We start from the raw sequence: 22,020 nt of genomic DNA, 5'->3' as shown, positions 1-22,020 counted from the left end.
TTTGTTGGTACTTGGTATAGTTTTATTTGTCATTGGTTGCATTCACTCCCTCCCCCCTCCCCCATGTAGTATACCTGGAATCAACTCTGCATACAGGGTACACTGCATACCTAGGTCATTTCAAGTAATTTCGTCATCATTTGCTTGGGTGAAAGTGGGGAAATGCAGGGGGACTCAGCCCCTCTACCTCTGACGGCGGGAGGTATAAGTCCCTTTTAACAAATTATTCCTTTAACTATTCAGGGTTAAAAGTAGGACGAGTATGCTTACACAATCACTGTTTATACATTACATGTACATCAGACATTATACACAAACTTATATATGGAGACATTATTTAGTCCCCCCTGGAATTTGTTCCCACTTTAAGCACTGCAGCATCATGCAGTCCGCTGGTGTGCGTGTAACATTGCAGGTATAAAAATGAATGATATTTTGTTGATCACGATTAGATAAGTTTTGAGTGTTCCGATGTAAAATGTGTGCACGGTGTCATTGATAATAATAATAATAAAAGATACCTCCTAATAAAGTCGTTACGACTAACGAGTATATACTTTACATTAATTGATAGGCTGTATAGTATGCTGTAGTACTGTGGCCTGTGGGTATTTAACAATATTTCAGTATTTGTCTAGGGTTGCATTCGCCCCACTTGTACGATACCTATGGATTCAACACCGCGGAGTATTCTGCATAGTGCATACTGCATACCTAGGTATTTAGTCATTTCAAGTCGTCATTCCGTCATCATTGGTGATGTCTGAAATTGGTATTTTTGATACGTATCCGTATACCTATATTTAATTTGGCCTACATACATATTATAACCGTGCGTCTGTGCGCCCGATGACGAAATTACTGTTTTTTTTTTTCCATTCGTCATTATGCACTTACACATGGACGTACCTAGAATTTTGGAGTTATACCTGGAGCCTGGAGGGGATAGGAAGTGATTAAAAAAATATAATACGTACCTACCTATATATTATTTACGGAGCGGCGTACCCATACCGCGATTGCAGGATGAAAATTTTATATTTTTGAAGAAAAAAAAATGTCCATTCGACTCTAAAGGCATTTATTTACGGTGAGAGTGGGGGGGGGGGGGGGCAATAAATACGATTATGCGTGGCCGCGTGGGTTCGCCGATGGCCTTTCAAATGTATTCGAAACGTATTCGAAGGACGCCGCCGCCACTGACCACTGGTTGCGTCTCCGTAATTCGTCAACACTAGCAGCAGCGGTCGTGTTATCGTCGTTGGTAGTTGTGGCCCGACTCCACCAGGTAGCGTACTGTATACGTAAAATTGATAAAAAAAAAAATAAAAAGGTTAACAAAACATTCAACAAACGTCGGGCAAAACAATATTAAACAACATAAGACCCAACGATATTATTATTTTAATATTTTACAATTATTGTTATTCTATCTAATTTCGTTGACGCGTTATCGATATCGTGTTCTGTTCGCCGTGTGATAATCAAAATCACAATAACAACCCAATATGTGCCATACAAACTACGGCTCATCGTTGTCCCCATCTTAGTGGTGGTTTGATAGCGCTTGGCCTGAACCAAACAGATCCGGCAGGTCGGTGTGAATGTACTGCTCGGGTGTCCAACAAGAATAATAATAATTCCGCAGTTGATGATCGCAATACGTTTGAAATGGAAATCGGAGATCTTTCGCTGGAACAAGAACGGGTGAGTGGGTCGGTTTGAGGCGGACTTGTACTGCTGTAATAATTAATAAGTAATATTGTCGGACGGTTGTCAAAATAGTTTTGCCCGACGACACTGTATTACTAAGGTGTGCACGGTTTCTTCATCCAGTGTCCAGGTTAAGTGTATGTCTAATGACTAACGAGTAATGACATACGTTTTTTTGGTTGGTTTCGTAGGCCGTAGACGAATTCATCCATACGATCAATCATATGCATAAATCACAAAACAAACCGCCAATAGCCAGGTCGTCTGCTTTCAAATTTTTGGTGGCAAGGAAATTTGATGTCGCCAAAGCTGTTCTGTTACATGAGCAGCATGAAGAAACCAGACTGCGCGAGGGTCTGTTCGGGTTTAATTGTGCTGTTGAACCATTAAAAAGTGAAATTAAAACTCAGAAATTTACAATTTTGGTAATGATAAATTGTTCAATTTAAAGATCTCTACGTACTCGCATACTAAATTTGCATGTTCAATGAAATTAAACTTATTTGTTTACTTTTTATAGCCAACAAGAGATTCAACAGGTGCTGCTATAGCTGTTTTTACAGCACGTTATCATGTGCCACAATTTTCTTCTCATCAAACTACTTTGCAGGTACACACAACATTCACAATATCTATGTCTTGTAATATAATTATAAATTTAACATAATGTTATTATTTTTTAAAATAGGGTATTGTATACCAACTGGATATAGCTCTTGAAAATGTTAAGACTCAAAAATGTGGGTTGGTATTCATTTACGACATGTCTGATTCCAAGTATTCAAATTTTGATTATGATTTGAGTCAAAAAATCTTAACCTTACTCAAAGTAAGTTTGTTGAATATTATTTATATCAAATTAATAAATCTGATTCACAACATTAAATTATATACCTAACTAATTGTAATAATTGAAGTATACATTTATGGATATGAATCCCCATGATATCTCAAGTCCAACACAAGTACTTGTTGCTTCATATAGTTTATAATATTATGTACAAACATTTTTACACTTGCTGCAGATATTTTATTGAAGATCAATTTCACTCTTAATACAGTATTAAAAAATCATGATTATTAAAAATAATATTTTTAATTAATCGTTTTTTACCTATATATGTTTTTACTTAGTGTTCAACCTATTAAAATTACTGTTGATAGTTAAAACTATACTAAAAGCTATAAATAAAGAATGTCCCTTATACCTTTTTTTTTTATAATTATTTAAAAATCAAATCTTAAAAGACATGTTCATATTTGCTTATAAAAACAAAAAATATATTTTGTATTCTGTAATAAAAATTAATTACATTTTTTATTTATTTACAAATAATAATATTATTGGAAAGAAGCTTTAAAATAATATAATACTTTTTTGCATAATCATAGTGTATTATTTACATAATATAAAGTAAAATATTTATAATGTTAAATTAATGTGTTGAATTTATCAAAAATTATATTTTTATTTCAAACTAAATGGAAAACATATTATAAATGTATTCAATTATACGCATAATTATTGTATGCAATATAAACATAATTGCATTATAAACAATTGAGTTTAATAAATTTAATTTAATTTAAACATTTTTTTTTATTGAACAGCATTAGTTTGACGTGTTGAGCATTACGTCTCTAACAATAATACTGTTAAAATTGGGTACTAAATAATAATATTTGATGCTTTATGGTTTAATTTTGAATTCTAAAACTGATTGATTTGTTTATGAATAATAGGAAAATTTGATATTTGTACAATATGCTAACTACTGTATGTTTGGTGGTTTTGTACGCTATCTACAACAATAACGGTATCTACCGATATCTATTCATATACCAAATTGTATTATACTTGTATATAGTTTATTATTTTGTCATTAAGTGTAAGATTTTTACAACAAAAATAAAATTAGTCTGTCAGTCTGTGTTTGTGAGTTGTGGGATGATACATAGTTTAACTGTGGCTATTTTTATTATTATTTCTGAATTATTATTTATATGTATATTTTTACTCTGAATTATTTGTATATATATATATCAATATTATTCAAAGTGAAGTGATGTGTGTATGTTCTTTTAATAAACATGTAATTTAGGTACCTAATGAACAAGCTTGTACTAAAATTAAGAACCGAACAATTTATGGTGCTAGTGAATTAAAATAATAGAAAATAGTTCTTAAAATTTGTAGAAAACAAGATTCAGAAGGAAATATTTTGAAAATAATTTATTTTTTATTTGTCTAGTACCTACTTAAATGAGTGCCTAACATTTAATACAATATTTATTTTTTTTTCACATTTAAGGTTACAAATAGGAAGTTTAGTAGTATACATAGTGGATTAAAGAATGTGTGGGATACTGTAGAATTTGTCTGATATTGAATATTTCAAATATAACGCAAGCTGAGATGTTTACAAAAATATTAAAACCAACTTAAGCCAACTGGTACAATTTATGTTAAAATGTAGCAGTAGCTAAATTGTAAAAAAATGGTCCTAGCATAATTTTACAAATATATGAATTGATTTAAAGATAGCATATTAAAACAATATAAAATGATGGTAGATACATTTATGTTATGGTAGATAGCATATTGTACGAGTACCAAACATTTTGATGAGTGAATATCACATTTCTGAATCGCTTTCTTATACAAAATACTTAATATTTTAATTAAATGTAACTAAGTACTAATCCCTAAGGAACTAAAACATATTTTTGTGTAGCCAATATTCTATGACTTGTTTGGTTTACTTATTAATATTTAGGAGTTTCAAGGATTCTTTGTTAGTAAGAATGGCTAATGCTATTTTAGTACAGACATGTATTAAATTGTTTGAGACTTAAATACTTTGGCAACAGTTGATATTTGAAAAAACAAATAAGTACCCACCTATCTCATTATAAATATTTAAAATACATATATTTTAATGTATATTGAATTGTAATTATTGTTTGACCAAGCTTAAATTTTATTTTATTAATTTTGTAATATCAATATCAACATTATTTACCATTATTTAACTATAAATTAGATTATCACCAATAATAAATTGTTGTTTCTTAATTAAATTCCAAAATATATTTAATAAAAAAATATCTTTACATACGGTACACTAGTCTGTCGCTAATTGTAAAGAGGTAGGTACTATATTCTATTTACAATAAAGATATAGTTTTTAAACCGTCAAGTATTCAAGTATAATTTGAGAAAAAATGGTTAGCAATTGTAATTTTGAAATCTTAATTATAAGTTAGTTTAAACTTGGTTTAAACTATTTAAATATCAAAAAAGAATAAGTGTTTAATATTAATAATTAATAATTTTTTATAAATGTTTATAATTCAATTGTTTAATTATTAATTTTTATTTATTTTCACATGTTTACATTATTTTTATTGATATAAAAAGATTTTAGTCAATTTATTAACAAAACCAAATTTTAAAAATGTTTAATATTAAAAAATGTATTTGTTTTTGATAGTATAGATAATAGCCTAGTAATTTGAGTTTAGTGAATCATAGATTGATTCTGATAGTTTACTCAATAATGTTATCTTCAATAATTAATTTAATTATTATTTCTTTTGTTAATCAAAATACTATTCTTAAAAACTAGAACTCAGAGATTTATTTTCTTATCTGTATTTTATGAATAATATTTCAATGATCAGTTTTCCAAGTTTAAATTAAAATTGACTTATACAATTTATATTCAGTATATATATGAAAATACTTACCAATAAAACTGTTAGATATCTATACTACGTACTACCGGTTTAGACGTATTTATATTTTTTAATCTTTTAATTATATTCTATGATTTTTCAAGAATTTTTTTTGCGGGTTTCAAAACTAATTTTTAAAATTAAGTGTGAATCTGTAGTTAATAGGTCTGCATATTGATTTTTAATGTATATTAATACTTAAAACATTATTGAAACCTTTGTCATGCAAGGGACTTATTTTGATCTGAATATTTAATATCTATACCAGACTCTGGTTTTAAATATTCTTTTTCTTCGAGGAGTCCTTCTTCTAAAGTTGTATGTACTTATACAAAAAGTAAATAAATATTTATAAAAATTAAAAATATTATTCATGATGTTTTAAGCAGTAGCAAGACTAGTTATATATTTATAATTATCTTATGGAGTTTTGAAACTTAAGAATATTGAAATTTAATATTTAAATGTTTTTGGAAAAATAATTTTAACTGAACAGTGTAGTATATTGTTTGAATAGTTATCTTGTGTAATTTATTTTGTCAATACAGCATAACACATGCATTGTATTTTTCAATCAATAACTTTATTTTTGATTAATATTTCTTTTAAAATTTTATATTTTTTTAAATTATTTCTGTATTAGCACATTAATTTGTTTGCTATACTTTTATTTCAGAATATATTTTCTTAAAATAAGTTATTTAAAAAAAAAATGCTTTCCAATAGCCACATACATAATTTTCGAATTTTCAATCAAATTATAGCACGTTTATATTTTATTTATTTTTCGAATAGTAATTAATAATTTTATAAAATATATATTATAATGAAAATTAATAATTTAAATTTAAACTATTTAGGAAAGTCTGCCTCATTAATCGGTAGTCTCAGTTTTTTAATCAACATGATCCTAAATAAAAAATAAAAATAATTTTTGCATTTAAAGTTACACAAAAAATAAAAAATATTTATTATTGTGATCGTATACCTAATATTATAATAGTTTTAAATAATCCGATTTCAAATAAAATAATTTCATATTTCAGAAGTGGATTCAATTTACCTAGTTTGCTATTATAAGTATAGGTCGTGAATATTTATTTTAATGAAAACTCATAAATCAAAATAATTTAGTTGGATAAACAGTGCCTATAGTATACACGGATAATAACGTTATATTTTGTTGTTAAACGTTGATTAGATGATTTATGTTTTAACGGATCGGGGTATTTGTTTTTACACAGTTGAGGACTGGTCGTGTAATTACTTAAGCTATCGTAATTTTTATTAGATTAAACTGTAAAAACAATCTGAGAGCGGATGAATGAAAGGAACCAAAACGAGCAGAATTTGTACGATCGATAATGCTAAGAGTATACAGAGCTCGTGTGAGAACACATGCGCGTACTCCAGTGTAGCAGGGGAAGCCCCCTTTGTTTCCTTCCAGTTAGGGCGATGATAGTGTAGGGTCCGGCTCAGCTGTATTTAGCCACAACCCCACTAAACCTTGGTAAAAACCTTTTTGCTTTCGTGCACTTTGTAAACGACCGTTCTAAGATAGTTTTTACCCAACAAATCCGTTGTTTGTAATTATTTTAGTAAAAATTAAAACACTTAGAAAATAACAATTTATCATAATTTTGAACCAACGAATGTTATATAACATATTTATATTTATTATATATTTTAAAAGATCAGATTTTTTTTGTTTAAATTAATTAATGAATAACAACGAGTCCATCATAATAGTATACCAAATATAATACCATGTTCGTTTAATTTAGTTTGTTATCATTTATTTATACATTTAAAACTATTCAAAAAATATATTATTTGTTTTATGATTTTGTTTTCAATGATCTTACTTACGTACTTAATACCTTGTGCACAATATATTAGTTACTTTATGAAATTGTCTAGATGAATATCTTGAAATCGTGATATCTGTAAACAATAACCAGTATGGGATTTAATAGATATTATTTATTTTTTTGAATTAAGGAACACGCTAACGCGTACAACATTATATAATGTAATATGATGGTAGTCCTATTAGTAATTTTGTAACCTGACATTCCATACGCACCGTGTGGACTGTGTAGGTATTTAGGGTGGCGATGAAGTCGGCATAAAAGAGAGGAAGTACTTCCTGACACGTGATATAATTTCTTCACGAGACTGTTAGCCAACTGCACAATAGTTTGGACACGTATAATAATGGCATACGTGCACAAAATCGAAAATTACCAATATTAACTTGTTTTGCCCAGAACTAGTATCTTAAAGTCCCAATAATAGATTCGTGGTCGTATATAATTTTACGCAACAATACAATAATAATATACTGTTCGTCGTGATTTTATTTCATTTTCTAACTGTCAATCGCCATTTCCTATTTCATTAGTAGTAGATATTGCTATTGGTTTTTTTTTCTCCATTTGGCGTGTATATATTTTTTTTTGAATTACTAATTAAATTTTTTTTAACAAAACAACAATTTGTGGCCGGATGTTAAAAAAAAGGAAATCCGTTAAATGAAGATCACTAAATGGAACGAATCGTAACAGGCAGGAAAGAATTATCCTGATTAGTCATGTTTCCGACGAGACCCGATCCAAACAAAATAAAGACCTACAACTGAATTATGCTAAAATGACTGTGCTAAATTTATATTTATTGACATTTTGAGAAAATCTTAACAAAGTAGTTCGTAAATACAATAGTTTGTTGATTTATTCATATTGTTGATTCAAGAGATTAGCTTTGTAAAACACACCTATATTATTTAGTGTATACTTCATTACTACCATGTTTTATTTATATATGTACCTATATGTAATAGGTACATTTTTTTATATTGTATGGTTTTGGTTTATGATTTTATTCAAAGTAACACATTTTGTAATCATTTAAAAAATATTTAACTAGGTATATAGTCTAAGAATTAACGTCGTCATCCGTGTAACTAGTTATCTGCTTAGGCATAGAGCTGAAAAGCATCACCTATAATTTTAAATATTTTTTATACCTAATAAAATAATAATGCAAAATATCACTGAAATAAACAAATGAAAAAGTCTTCCCTCAGAGTTTAGTTATAAATTATGAAAGGTATTAAATTATAGAAGTTCAAAAAAACTAATCATTATAGTAGCACGAAACAGTAATTAATTTGTTTTTTACTTTTATATTCATGTATGTCCAAGTATAATCATTGATTAGCATTTTCAAGTACAATGTACTGATCTGTATTAATGTATAGCTTAATGTCTCTTTCTGCAGAATTTGTTACAATATAGCTAATTAGAATTTTTAATTAGCCATCAATTTGTATAAGCTAATTAATTAAATTCGAAGTTTTTTTTTTTAAATAATGCCAACAAGACAATTAATCCAAAGGGTTTCATAATTTGAACATTATCATTCTATATATAACGATGTAAAACTATCATCATTAAATTTGTGCAAATGTTAATGATAATAATAATTACAAATAATAATTGTATCCCTGCTATGAGGTCATCGTGATTTTTATCTCGATTCAATCGACAAAACAGAAAATACATCTTTAAAGCTGCAGCCGTGTGTCGTTTTGAAAAGAGTGCAATTTAATAAAAACCGACGGCGGCGGCGCGTAGGTACATACGGTAAATAAATGATACCTCACGTTTTACCGGTACGACGCCTATCGCGCGTGGCAGCCGCCCGTGATTTCAATTACAGCCATTAGCCCAGTCTCCGCGAATAATACGTTAAAATAATATTGCGTCAATAGAACGTCTTCATAAATTTTATATTATAATATGATATCACGTTTAAAATTCTATGGTTCACAGCCGCGGTAGGTAAATAATATAATATTTACAGTAGTCAGGTATCGTATTGATCGCTGCTGCACAGCAGCAGTCGAGCGCAGATCACACCGATATTATTGTAAACCTACACTTATTATTACATAAAACATTAATGACATTAGTGTGTTTATCAAAATATACAATGTCGTCACGCGGCAGTCTTGTGTTTTTTTTACCTCGTGTGCGTAGGCCTGCTGTATAATATTATGTAGGTACGTCGACGAGGAGAGTGCGATACGACGGATTTATTCCGTCGTTTCATTCCGCGTATCGAAAACGGTTACGTCTTGTACGCGTGATTTGCGGCGGACGAAATTGTAAAAAATTGACATTACATCGAACTGTCGAAGAATCGTGTCGGCGTTACTCAAACATAATAATATTAAAATCATTATTTATTGTAATATTATATATTGTGCGCGTGCATACGAAAAACGCGCGTTCGGGAGTCACTGGACAGCGTGCGAGAGCGAGCGACGATGAATCGGCTCCGGTGGCGTTGACGGGGGAGGGGAGGAGGGAGTCGAATCGCGAACGGCGACGGCGTCGTCGTCGTCGTCGACGGCGTCAATGGGAACATTTTTCCATTCAACGAGAGTCCCGGCGCGTATAGCGTAACGGGAACGGGCCGAGACGTGATCCCGGCGGAGGAGGTGCGGCGAGGGACGGGTACCCGGTCGGCGGCGAGGGGGGTGTTCGCATTTTCACCGGCGCGGGCACCGCCACCACCACCGCCGTCACCGCCAGCGCCGGTCGCCCGCGCGCGTGTATCGACTGCTCGCCGCTCTCGTGCGCGGTGCACACGCCGAGGGGGCTCAGTCTGTTTTTCCGCGTCGTTCTGACGGGTGCGCGTTCTTCGCTCGCGGGTGTCGCGCTTCGTCCGCCGTCATCGTTTTTGCCGTCGCGCCGCGCTCGCAGTAGGCAGCCAGCAGCAGTGCCGCCGCGAATCCACACGGCGCGCGCTCCGAGTCCACCGTTTCGGTCGAGTCCCCCGGTCCACGCCGGCGGACCGTGACGCGTTGCGGCGGTGTCCGAACAAATCTCGCCGGAATATAATATAATTTGTAATACAACGAACGCACCACAGACGGTAAAAATAGGTTGTTTGATTCGAATTTTAACACAATAATAATTGTAAATCTTTTAACAATATTAATATATTCGTTTACGCGTCCGGACAAAAGCGACGGGGACGACACCAGTGTTGTTATAGTGCGCGCGTGTAACGGTGTGTGTGTGTGTGTGCGTGTGTGTGATATTATCATTCCGTGTCCCGGACAGCGACAGCGGCGGCGGACGATATCGATCCGGTACGATATGGGTTTTGGATATACTGTATACTTGATAATATTGTTTAATATATCATTATTATTGTGATTTATGTCTAATGAATTTTATCGAAATTTTCGTTGTAAATCTCCGCGTGCACATATCACGTGGCCCAGAGAATTTTCGTCGTGTTTCTCCTGCGTATTTATTCGTTTTTGTTTTTGGCTCGGCTCGCTCGTGATGCCGTTTTCCCCGTTTAGCCTTGAGCCGATGATCACCGACCGTTACATATCGTGATTTTACTATTATTACTTGCGTGTGTGTGTATTTTTTTGTTTGTGCGAGCTATGATTTAGAGTACCTATATACCCGGTAAGGTATAAGGTATACATATAGCTATTCACACGATATGACGACTGTTCCGTCGAAGAGAAAATTCGTTTTTCGTCTCTCGGACCGAATCACGCGCTCGCGGGATTTAAACACAACCTTGGACGATCTGGTATACATGTATAGGTGATACGATTCGTCGTGGAAACAACGAAATGGCGTGTAATATATACAGTCTAATCACAAGACGAAACTATAATAGTATCACAATACCGTTTCGCGGATACATATACGTTTTTGTTGTTTACGCCAAAGGTCGTTCGGGAGAAAAGAAAATGTTATAATTTTCGTTTTTTTTTTTTCGAATTTTCGTCCGTATATCTTACACTAGATATCAGTTTTACATTTCGAACCATCGACAACCCGTCTTCGACGTCGTTCGTAAAATTCCCAATCAATCGTTGTAGATATGTCGTTTGTGGTTTTCAGTCCTGGCGTGCAAGTATTTTTAAATCTGAAAGGAGACCGATGATTCGAACATATTTTCACCAGGCCTATTTTGAAATGGAACGCGAAGTATATAATATTCTGTCCGCATTGTTCTCTTTCCGCGTGGCTAATATTTGTCGACAATAACGAAAACCTTTATTACCCATATCATATGCTACATATCATATATATTATATGTCATATACATCATATTATCCTACTATAGTACTATTCATTTGTGTTACTCGTTCAAACCGCTCTCGCGGGTTAATGTGTATTCCGTCCGGGTCGTTGAGAACATTTTTTAAAGTAAATCCCGTGTATCCCATCCTAATCAAACGACACCCGGTCCATTTTCGTTATCTCGTGTATATATATATATCACCGACCGAGTTATAACAAAATGTACGGACAAATGTAATGAACTAACTTATTATGACCGTTGATCAACATATACCTAATAGTATTAAAAAAAAAATAAAACAATGTTTAAAAATATTGATTAGAACAACATTTATTGTAAAACCTCCTACCCACATGATTTATTACGTTAGACAGTTCTTTCTGTTGTACACCCTTTTATAACTATAGACACTAATTCGTTGTATTATAGTTATTAGATAATATATACGTCGTATATTGTTATGTTATATAATATTTTATTACGGTAAGAGGAGGGTATATAGAGCTGAAAAATCGTTAACATACGATCGTTAGCATATATTATTGACCATAAAGTTTTTTTTTTTCACTTAGTCGAATTTAAATATATTTATTGCAGTTATTAAGTATTGTTGTATATATACGTTTAGAGAAATTTTCTCGTTTCTTCACGAATTTATTCAAGATAAAATCTAGATGATTTACGGGATCCAAAAATACGCACCGCGACCGACGCATACTGCGCGTACTTCACCAAGTTTGTTATTACTATTGACCCGTGCACTGATTGTATCCATATGTCTCTTACTTAGCGCACATTGTATAAATAAATACCTACACCGCACCATTTCATGTATAATATGTATAGCGTACGTTATATACATGATTTTTGACTTCCCGTGTCCCCCGACGTATAATATACACCTATATAGTAGTAGAACTATAACACTGCGTAGTATACATTATATACACCTAACTCGCTGTTATACCTATATTTTACCGTTGCGAGAGGCGTTTTAGTTCTGTTTTAATAATATCACATTGCATATTATTATGGTAGTATTTGGTTTTGTAAAACTCGACACGATTTATTTGATCCCGATTGCGGCGTACGAGTTTATCGGTAAAATGCGTTAAAAATGATCGTACCTATATATAGGAATTTGGTACACTGTTTTCTCGTTAGGACTACTCTACCGGGCATGTATCGAGAACATCTGACAGTTTTACATCGAAATTACATTTTGAATAATATGTCACAGATGTACGTACACTGTACATTGATTACGCATCGAGATCGTTTTCATATCGATATTTTTACTCGGATGCGCGGAATCGCCGCAGTCATATCATAATTTTGTTCGCGGAGGACCGATCCTGCTGCTATATTATTATCCACATAGGTACATTTAATATTTATCATTGAAAACTGCAGAATTACTCGCTTTTATAATAATACAATGTTTTTTTTATTCGCTGTACGCCTGTAATGTGTGCACTGTGCAGAGCTACGATTGATATAATATAATATAATATATGGCTATAAAAATGTAAACGCTTTGTATGCGTATACATAATGCGTTTTGAAAGTTTTTACGCCATTTTAGTTTACTGCTGTTCGTATACACTATACATATTATAATAATCGACTATCGACTATCAATAGTGCATCACATTCGACATTCCGATAATCATTATCTATTGTAATATATTACTAATGAGTAATGTCTCTTTTTATTTAATCGTCGTAGCAGACGAATCATAAAGTTAATTTAATTACTAATATGTAAATCATGAAATCCTATACTCGTGGCCAATTCGAGGAGATAATGGTATATAGTCTTTTTTGTCGAACTTTAAAATGTTTAGCGATTCGTTTCTGTTCGCTGTTTTGTTCGCATTTTAAAAGTTATAATATTATTTTTCACTGCGCATTTTTTTTCGGGTCGATTTAGTAATAAAATTTGCATTTTCAATTTATTTTTCAGCGTTTATTAAAAAAAATATTTTTCATCACGTCACATTAAAAAAAAAAATTGTTAAAATACTGATGTTTTGAACGTAATAGTTTCGCGAGTTGCATGTTCAAAATATAACATTAAAACGACGGGAGTTGCCACTATATAAAATGTATACTGCAGTGTTATGCACTAAAAGTTAAAATTCTAAATAATGAAGAATGAATGTTGCGTAAAAGACAGCAAACAGTTTATTTTACAGTAATTTTTTTTAAACGTTATTTGTCTTATTTATCCATTTGTGTATACCTACACTATAACATGCAATACACATATATGATACAAAATGTACAATTTATGTTATAACAAATGCGTACATAGCGCCATACATTTTCATATAAACGCTGTTGAAACGATGATGCACCCATTTATTATTTACAGTAATTTTCCGTAATAAATTGGCATCTCGACTATTGATCTAAAACGTGTGTGTGCCGTGACCTTGAACTATATATATGTGTATGTGTATGAAATCTGACTATAGGACGGGCACCCATCATGCATACTACCTACTACGCTGTGTGGGAAGCGAGTTTATTATTTTCAATTTTTTTTTTGGTTTGAGTTTCTTATAACTAACATTTATAACTTCGAGTTAAAATCTCGATAAAATAAAAAAAAAAAACCTTCCATTATAATATAGACGTTCGTATTAATATACTTACAACGAACGATAAACAGATGATATTCTCAAAAACCCTACAAGTGTATGTAAAAATGTTTACGTTCGAAATAAATGTACCCTAAAGATTTATCATCTGAACATTTTTGGTGTGTATTTAATATACATTATATGTATGACACGTCATATTTGAAATATATCGTGATAAACCGCTCGAAGTATATTGTATTGGTTACACCGAAGACTGGAACCACTTAACTCTGTTTATCGCACTTCGTACATATTGTATAAACGTTAATCATTATTGACACTCTTGTTTAATAACCATACACACAATAATAATAATATATTATTATCGTACAGTTTTAAATTTTAATCGCTTTAAAAAATATATTATAATATACATAATTCTTAATAACAATAATCGAGTGCGTATACATGTATATTGACATTTATTTCACCATGACTCACTGTAGCCAATCATTTATTATAAGTTATATCGTATATAATGTAATAATATTACTATATGCTTACGATTATCATGATTGCCTAATGTATTTTTGATTGCTTGAGATTAATAATTGCGTTATCCCCCCCCCCCCCCCCATAGACGTCACAATTAAAAATCGTCGTCCGATATGTATGTAAAAAAAAAACCTAATGACAAAAACACGAGTCGCGTTTTAAATTACATTCAAAGTCCCTATCAAATCGATAACGACCGATAAGCGATTAAAAACGAACGAGTGTACGTTTTTGACTATAATAGTAATCATGTGACCGACCAAACACGGGATTTAAACGGTTTCGGGTCGGGGGCACCGTTTTCGAATTCAAAGCCTCTTTGCTTCTCCTCCCCCCCCCCCCCACCCTAATTGGGTTCCACGGGAACGTCCGAATCCTGACCGGAACGTGAATTAAGCAGATATTATAATTGGCGCACGTCCGTCGAAGCTCGCTCGGTATAAAGTAATCCGTTACAGCTCAGTCAAGTGCCGCTCTATATTAAACGCTGCTGTGGTACCGTTGTTTAAATTTAGAGCCTGCGACCTTTTATTTTTTTCACCGCCACGTTGTAAATTACTGTCACTATATTATAATATTTTCTCTCTACGATGCGCCGCGGACGGTTTTTTCTCGCCTCGTCTTGAATAATTAATACAACGTCCGTTTGATTAGAGACAACCCGCGATATTTTCTAGTTTTCTAGTTTTTTACATGTTATATTATATGTACATATAGTTGGTTTTCGAATAATACGTTTTAAGTTGCGCACGACGACCTACTTTGATCGCGCCCCGACCTATTTATATAATACGATAACTCGTCGGGTTTTCTTAACACACATAACGTCTCGCACGAGTCGAGCCGAAGAAGAATATCTACCGAACTGTAAGATTTAAAATCTCACGACTATACGACTCCCCGGGAGCTGCAGTTTTATTATCGAGCCGAATATAATATGTACGGCTATCGAGCGGTGATTAATGTTCTCGGTTTATGATAACTCTTACATTAGCCTAATTATTATTTAACGTCATACATTTTAAACGTCGTCATTGTCGTATTAAATCGATCGATAACTCTGGGAATGCTATTATATTATGATAATAATAATGATGTACATGATTTTCCGACGTTTCATTTAAACGTGATGTGTGAATAAAATGCATTCCAATATTATATCATAATATGTTAAGATGCTGGTGTTGGCGATTACATTTCATATCATGTCTAAGGGTTATTTTGTTTTTTAACTCACGTGTGCGCTTGTCTGATTCGCAGGGTGGTTATCCGGCCAAACTGAAGAAAGTTCTGATCGTCACAGCGCCGCTGTGGTTCAAAGCCCCGTTTAAAATACTCAGGCTGTTCGTGCGAGAAAAGTTGAGGGATCGTGTGTTTACGATCAGCTTGCCCCAGGTACGTGCGACTTAATTATATAAAAACCTCTCGGTGGGTATTTATTGTTTTTCACGGTCTGCCACAGTTGATCCAACACATACCCAGGGAATCGCTGCCAAGGCATTTGGGCGGTACGGTTGACGTCGAACACGATAAATGGTTGTCCTACTGCTTGAACTACATGACGAACAGTGATAAATATGGAAGTTCGGCTATGTCCGACCACATATGCAATTCGAACAGCGCGAAAAGGGACACCGGGCCAGAGACCAAAGTATGTATACTTTAAGACACGTATTGATCTGACCTACCTATTTTCCGATGGTTGTGTTTGCATTGCGTCTATGACTTTTTGTAATTCATCATACATTTTTCAGACGAACAATCTGTTGAAAGAGAACAACGTCGTCAACGAAGAAAGCGCCATCGTTCATGACAACTTGTTGTCGGGGTGGACATGCAACACGACAAATTCGAGAGGTAGATTAAGCAATATCGAAATGACATATTATATTATTTTCATAAGCAGACTGTTAATACTCTTTCCCGTGTTATGTTACCAATTCGTTTCACGTTTATTGATCTTTTCATCTCGCCCACAGAAGAGATTTCTCCGATGCCTCCGTCGTCGGTCAGTAGCGGGTTTTCGGACGACGACAGTTTGCGTTGCGATTCTAGTCAAAGTTTAACTATTAGTCAATTTGTCGAATACGTATTGAAAAAGAAGAGGGCTGGTCTCATCAGGGAATATGAAGAGATAAAGACCCGTTCTTCCGACGGTACATTCACCGTTGCCAAGTAAGATGGATATTTTTCAATATTTTTGTGGTACCTTCGGAACCCGCGTTACGAGTAAAATGTTATATATATTTTACCCGGGGCGTGGTCCGGAGCACCATCTATTTGGCGGTTTTCACCCTCCGGATATACGCCCTCTATGTGTGACGCATATTATACCATTTATACCTACATTCATCGTACCGCCATCTTACCTTCCGTCCTGTTATCGTACTCTGTTGCAGGGCCCGTCCCAATCTGCTGAAGAACCGGTACACGGATGTGCTTTGCTACGATCACACCAGGGTGATGTTGGCGGAGTCGGACAAAGACCCGATGTCTGATTACATACACGCCAACTTCGTAGATGGTTACAAACAGAAGAACGCGTTCATCTCCACGCAGGGCCCGTTGCCGCATACGTGCGCCGACTTCTGGCGCATGGTCTGGGAACAGCAAGTGCTAGTCATCGTCATGACCACCAAGGTGTTTGAGTGTGGCAAGATCAAATGCGAACAGTATTGGCCACCTGACGAGACGTCCGACGACCAGACGTACCAAAACTACAAGTTGTCTACTACGTCTGTCAGTCAGTTCGACAACTACGCCGTCACTCGATTGGAATTGACCAATACTAACGTGAGTACGATGTTAGGTTAGGTTTTAGTTAGGATTCCATCCTTCCTGATGACGCTCTGGGAGACCGTTTATATTCCAGAGTGAAATAATTATTAAATTTAAGGTTGAGGTTGATTTTGTGAACAATATACCCAACAAAAACACTCCACCATCTCCGTGTAAAAATAAACAGCTCTAAAATTTGTGATATAATTTTATAGTTAAGTCTTTGAATTGAACTATATATATATATATATATATATACTATATCAATATATAATTCATGTTAAAATAGTCTAATTAAACTTAGCTTAGTGACTTTAAAACATTTGATTAGTATACACTACCTATTTCAATTATAGGAGACTATATTATTATGTATTCATTATGATATTGTATTCTAAAATATTTCACTTAAGTCGCCAAACTAAGTTCAATTATTTAGCAGACTATTTTAATATAAATGATATATTAATATCTATAGTTCAAATACTTAGCTATAAAATGATACCACAACTTTAACAGCCGTTATTTTACGCAATAATTTCTAGTTAAAATGGCTATACCTTTTTAATTTATCATTTTGAAAAATACAGCAGCACATCTACGTGAATTTTTCAATTAGCTGATTGTATTTTCATATTTCATTATTTAACTACAAATTTGGTATGCTTTCTTAAGAAATTGTTTTTTTGAATCGTGGTGCTTTCTGTAATTACACCCGGCAAGTTTTCGCGTGTTGTATTGCCTATGTGTGAATATTAAGGCGCTCTTTTCTTTTTGTAATTAGCTTGACCCTGCCGGGTCATTGGATAGGTACGTACTACGTATATGGAACAATTATATCAAATGCACGAGTATTGTCATAATAATATTTATATACAAAACAATCGAATTTAATCAATAAAATAATTATAGGTATCTGACTATAAAATATTGGATACAATCAAATATCTTGGGTAAAGCTTAAAAAATGGCTCTTACGTTTTTATAAATAACTTCGTTATCTCTCTTTTATCCGCGATTGTCAGATAATATGTTTCTCAAGGTGTTTCTCTTATTTATTAGTTATTAGTTATTACGTACATGCGATAAATCAATTGTAAAATATATTTATGGATCAAATCTGTGATTGAAAATGTAAATTTTGCTATAAGTACTGGTTTATTATAAGTACCTTTGTGTTCTATCATGACGTTTATGTGTATATTTATGGTATATTTTCTGTAAGAATTTCACTAAATTATTATAATTTATAAATTAAAATCACAGAGAGAAGTTTTAAAAATATTTGTATGAAGTCAATTTGATAAAATATGGAAAAGAAAACAAGAAAAGTGGTTTAGATTGACAATATTATCACAATATAATATAATATACAATATAATTACAGTAAAACCTCGCTTAGGAACGTCCAATTTTTCCGTCTTGATGGGATTGATATTCATTATGTATTTGAATCGGGACCAAATAAATTGTACGTGTAACCGAGGTTTCTGTCTTTTACTGTAATTATTTTTAATGCAATTTGTCAAATAGAAGTATGCCGAATTTACAGTTCCTTAAGAAAATCATATTAAATGTTTACTCATTCATTTATAATATATTATATTTACTGACATAAATTAAAACAAATATACGTCGATACTTTTTTTTTGAAATAGCACCAGGTAGGTATCATAGTATATAAGACGAGTACCGTGTAGGACTGTACAGGTATAATTGATACATTTCCGTAAATCGTAAAAAGGTATTTTATAAAAGTGTGATAATACGAGATCGAAGGTATTTTTTTGACCTTAGTACAATATTATTCGCATCGAAAAAATATATAATTTAGCCAAATCCGTTGACTTTTTCTTTTGTTTTTTTTCTTAGACCAACGAGGTCAGGCAAGTGTCTCATTTCCGTTTCAACTCTTGGCCAGATTTCGGCGTGCCACACAGCGCTGTCGCCATGTTGGATTTCCTCGGTAAGGTCCGGAAATGTCAATCGTCCATGTTACAAGACCTTGGTGACAAATGGGCCGGACACCAGCGAGGGCCTCCGATAATCGTCCACTGTTCAGCGGGCATCGGACGAACAGGTGAGCGAAAACTGATTGGCAATAAATTCGCGTCGCAATGGCTGCATCTTAGTTCCGTCCAAAGAAGCTTTTTTTATACCGATCCCGTCCCTGTTAAAAAAGGTATATACCAATTCCGTCCTAGTTAAAAAAAAGGTATATACTAATTTCGTCTTTAATATTTGTCATAATTTAGTCGTAGTAATTTGTATAAATATTGTTGTTATAAAATGCATACCAAAAATATAGGTATCTAATATTAGTACATTTTCTTAATTTAATCGTAATAATATAAAATTCAGTAAATACTAAATAGTCAAAATCAACCTGTCATAATATTTATAGTCAAAAGAAATAGATTTTTACAAATTTGTAATTTAAATTCATTTTGAATGAATAAAATGTTACCTTTTTCACTGTATATATATATATATATAGATGAAATGGCACGGACACGCACAAATAACGACTGAAAAGTGTATTTGGTTCAATTACTGAAGTAATATTATCTTAATTTCATAATAATATGATATTGTTAAATTCGATTATTTGGTGCGATAACTGAAATCATATTATCTTTATTTCTAAATAATATGATATTGTTAAATTCGATTTGACATGGGACGGAATTGGTATATCTATTAAAAAAAACCCGGGACGGGACGGGTATATCTTTAAATTCAACTTTTATATTTGAGATGGAACTCGGATGCAGCCATGATCGCAATAGCACGGCGGCGTCGACTATTACTTCATAGTATACTTACCGCACACTTACCCATACAACACGCGCACTCATCTATTACTTGTACGCCTCGATTTTTCAACTTTCATCTCGTTTGTCCCGCAGGAACGTTCTGCACCCTGGACGTTTGCATCAACCGCCTGGAGGAGACCAGCACCGTAGACATCAAAGGTGCGGTGGAAAAGATCCGATCGCAGCGGGCCTATTCCATCCAAACGCCCGAGCAGTACGTGTTCTGCCATTTGGCGTTGATCGAATACGCATCGGCCAGAGGCTTCCTGTGCTCGCCGCCGGACCTCAGCGACCTGAAGCCCCTCGAAGATTCCGACTGATCGACGACGACAGCAACGAGAATCGCGCAAAGCATTTATCAATATACTTATATAGAAATTCAATATTTATATATATAAATATATAAACGTCTTGTGTAAAAAAAAGCATGCTCGCGCAACAAATTATGTGCGTGCATGCCTACCTACGTTACAACACGCGTAGATAATCAGAAGCGGAATATGAGCGCGCCAAATTATATACATGATATAATATTATATGTATCTGGTCCGTTCGCGATCGTTTTTCTGACATTATACTTTTGTATTTTTTTTTTTTTCGTTTCGTAATTATACTATTATATATATATATATATATATTATATATGTTTAACAATGTCATATATTAATCTGAAACGGATCTTATCAATTTGTATCGATCTAAAAGTTCATATTTTTTAATCAAAATATTATTTTTTTCCATTTCACAAGCAGCGGCTTAAATTGTTCGTTTGTTCTCCACCCTCGACCACCTAAAACGTCGCGTGGCGCAATTACATATTAATATTATTATTTTGTTATGTAAACAAAAATGCCATTCGATCGTACGCCTTTTGTCCGATACATAATAATATTAACCAACTATTGTCGTTAAAAAAGAATATATTATAATTTATTTTTGCATACATTATACTATTATTATTATATTGTTTAACGATTATTTACACATATTTTACAAAAAACCTAGTGCAGAATGTCATGTGACGTTGTGCAAACGGCTTTGTTATATAATATCAATATTATTGTGAACAAACTATCAAATTTTTTGCTGACCATTCCATGTATCTAACTTTTTTAAATGTAAACCTTAAATCTGTTGTAATATATATATATATTTATATATATATATAATATATATTTAATGTGATAATCATTTTTGTCAATCACAAAGTACATGAGGTATGATAAAATAATAAAATGAATCATTGTGCCACTCGTATTTCGTAATGTGATGCCCAAAATGAATTTTTTTTTACTACAATCTATATTATATTATTTAAAATTTTGGTTGTAACTCTTGTAACATATAATTAAAACCGTGCATGTGAATTAATAAAATTACGTGGACAAACACTGGTACATGTTTGATCAATTACAATTATTTAAACTAATCGAAACTATATAATATGTAATAATTTATTAATAAAGTCGAATGAACTATTTGGTTACCATTGTGGTCGTGTAATAAACTTATAATAATATTTGCAAAAAGCAGTTTTTTGTGTTTAGTTATACACCCACCTTGGCATTAACTATGAATTTCATAGTAAATTTGCTTAAAAGTTGTTCTCATGATTCAATTTATCGTCCAATTAGGGTAATATACAACCTGGGCTATGAACAATAGCTGAAAAAGGTTTTAAAAACAAATCAAAATCATATTGAACA

General features: G+C 32.8%; 1 protein-coding gene across 1 annotated transcript; it reads left to right on the top strand.

The window, feature by feature from the left end:
* The first annotated feature begins 1,316 nt into the window (after positions 1 to 1,316).
* On the top strand, positions 1,317 to 21,846 carry LOC132940266 (tyrosine-protein phosphatase non-receptor type 9). The gene is made up of 11 exons (XM_061007758.1): positions 1,317 to 1,707; positions 1,905 to 2,138; positions 2,234 to 2,323; positions 2,402 to 2,542; positions 15,981 to 16,115; positions 16,183 to 16,371; positions 16,475 to 16,577; positions 16,700 to 16,895; positions 17,120 to 17,513; positions 19,371 to 19,578; positions 20,408 to 21,846. The coding sequence occupies exons 1-11, from the start codon at positions 1,672 to 1,674 to the stop codon at positions 20,632 to 20,634; spliced, it is 1,953 nt and encodes a 650-aa protein (XP_060863741.1). The 5' UTR covers positions 1,317 to 1,671; the 3' UTR covers positions 20,635 to 21,846.
* The last annotated feature ends 174 nt before the right edge of the window (positions 21,847 to 22,020 follow it).

The sequence above is a fragment of the Metopolophium dirhodum genome, chromosome 3 (assembly GCF_019925205.1).
Source record: "Metopolophium dirhodum isolate CAU chromosome 3, ASM1992520v1, whole genome shotgun sequence".
NCBI lineage: Eukaryota > Metazoa > Arthropoda > Insecta > Hemiptera > Aphididae > Metopolophium > Metopolophium dirhodum.
The sequence above is the reverse complement of the archived record's forward strand: the minus strand, read 5'-3'. Positions and strand labels throughout refer to the sequence as shown.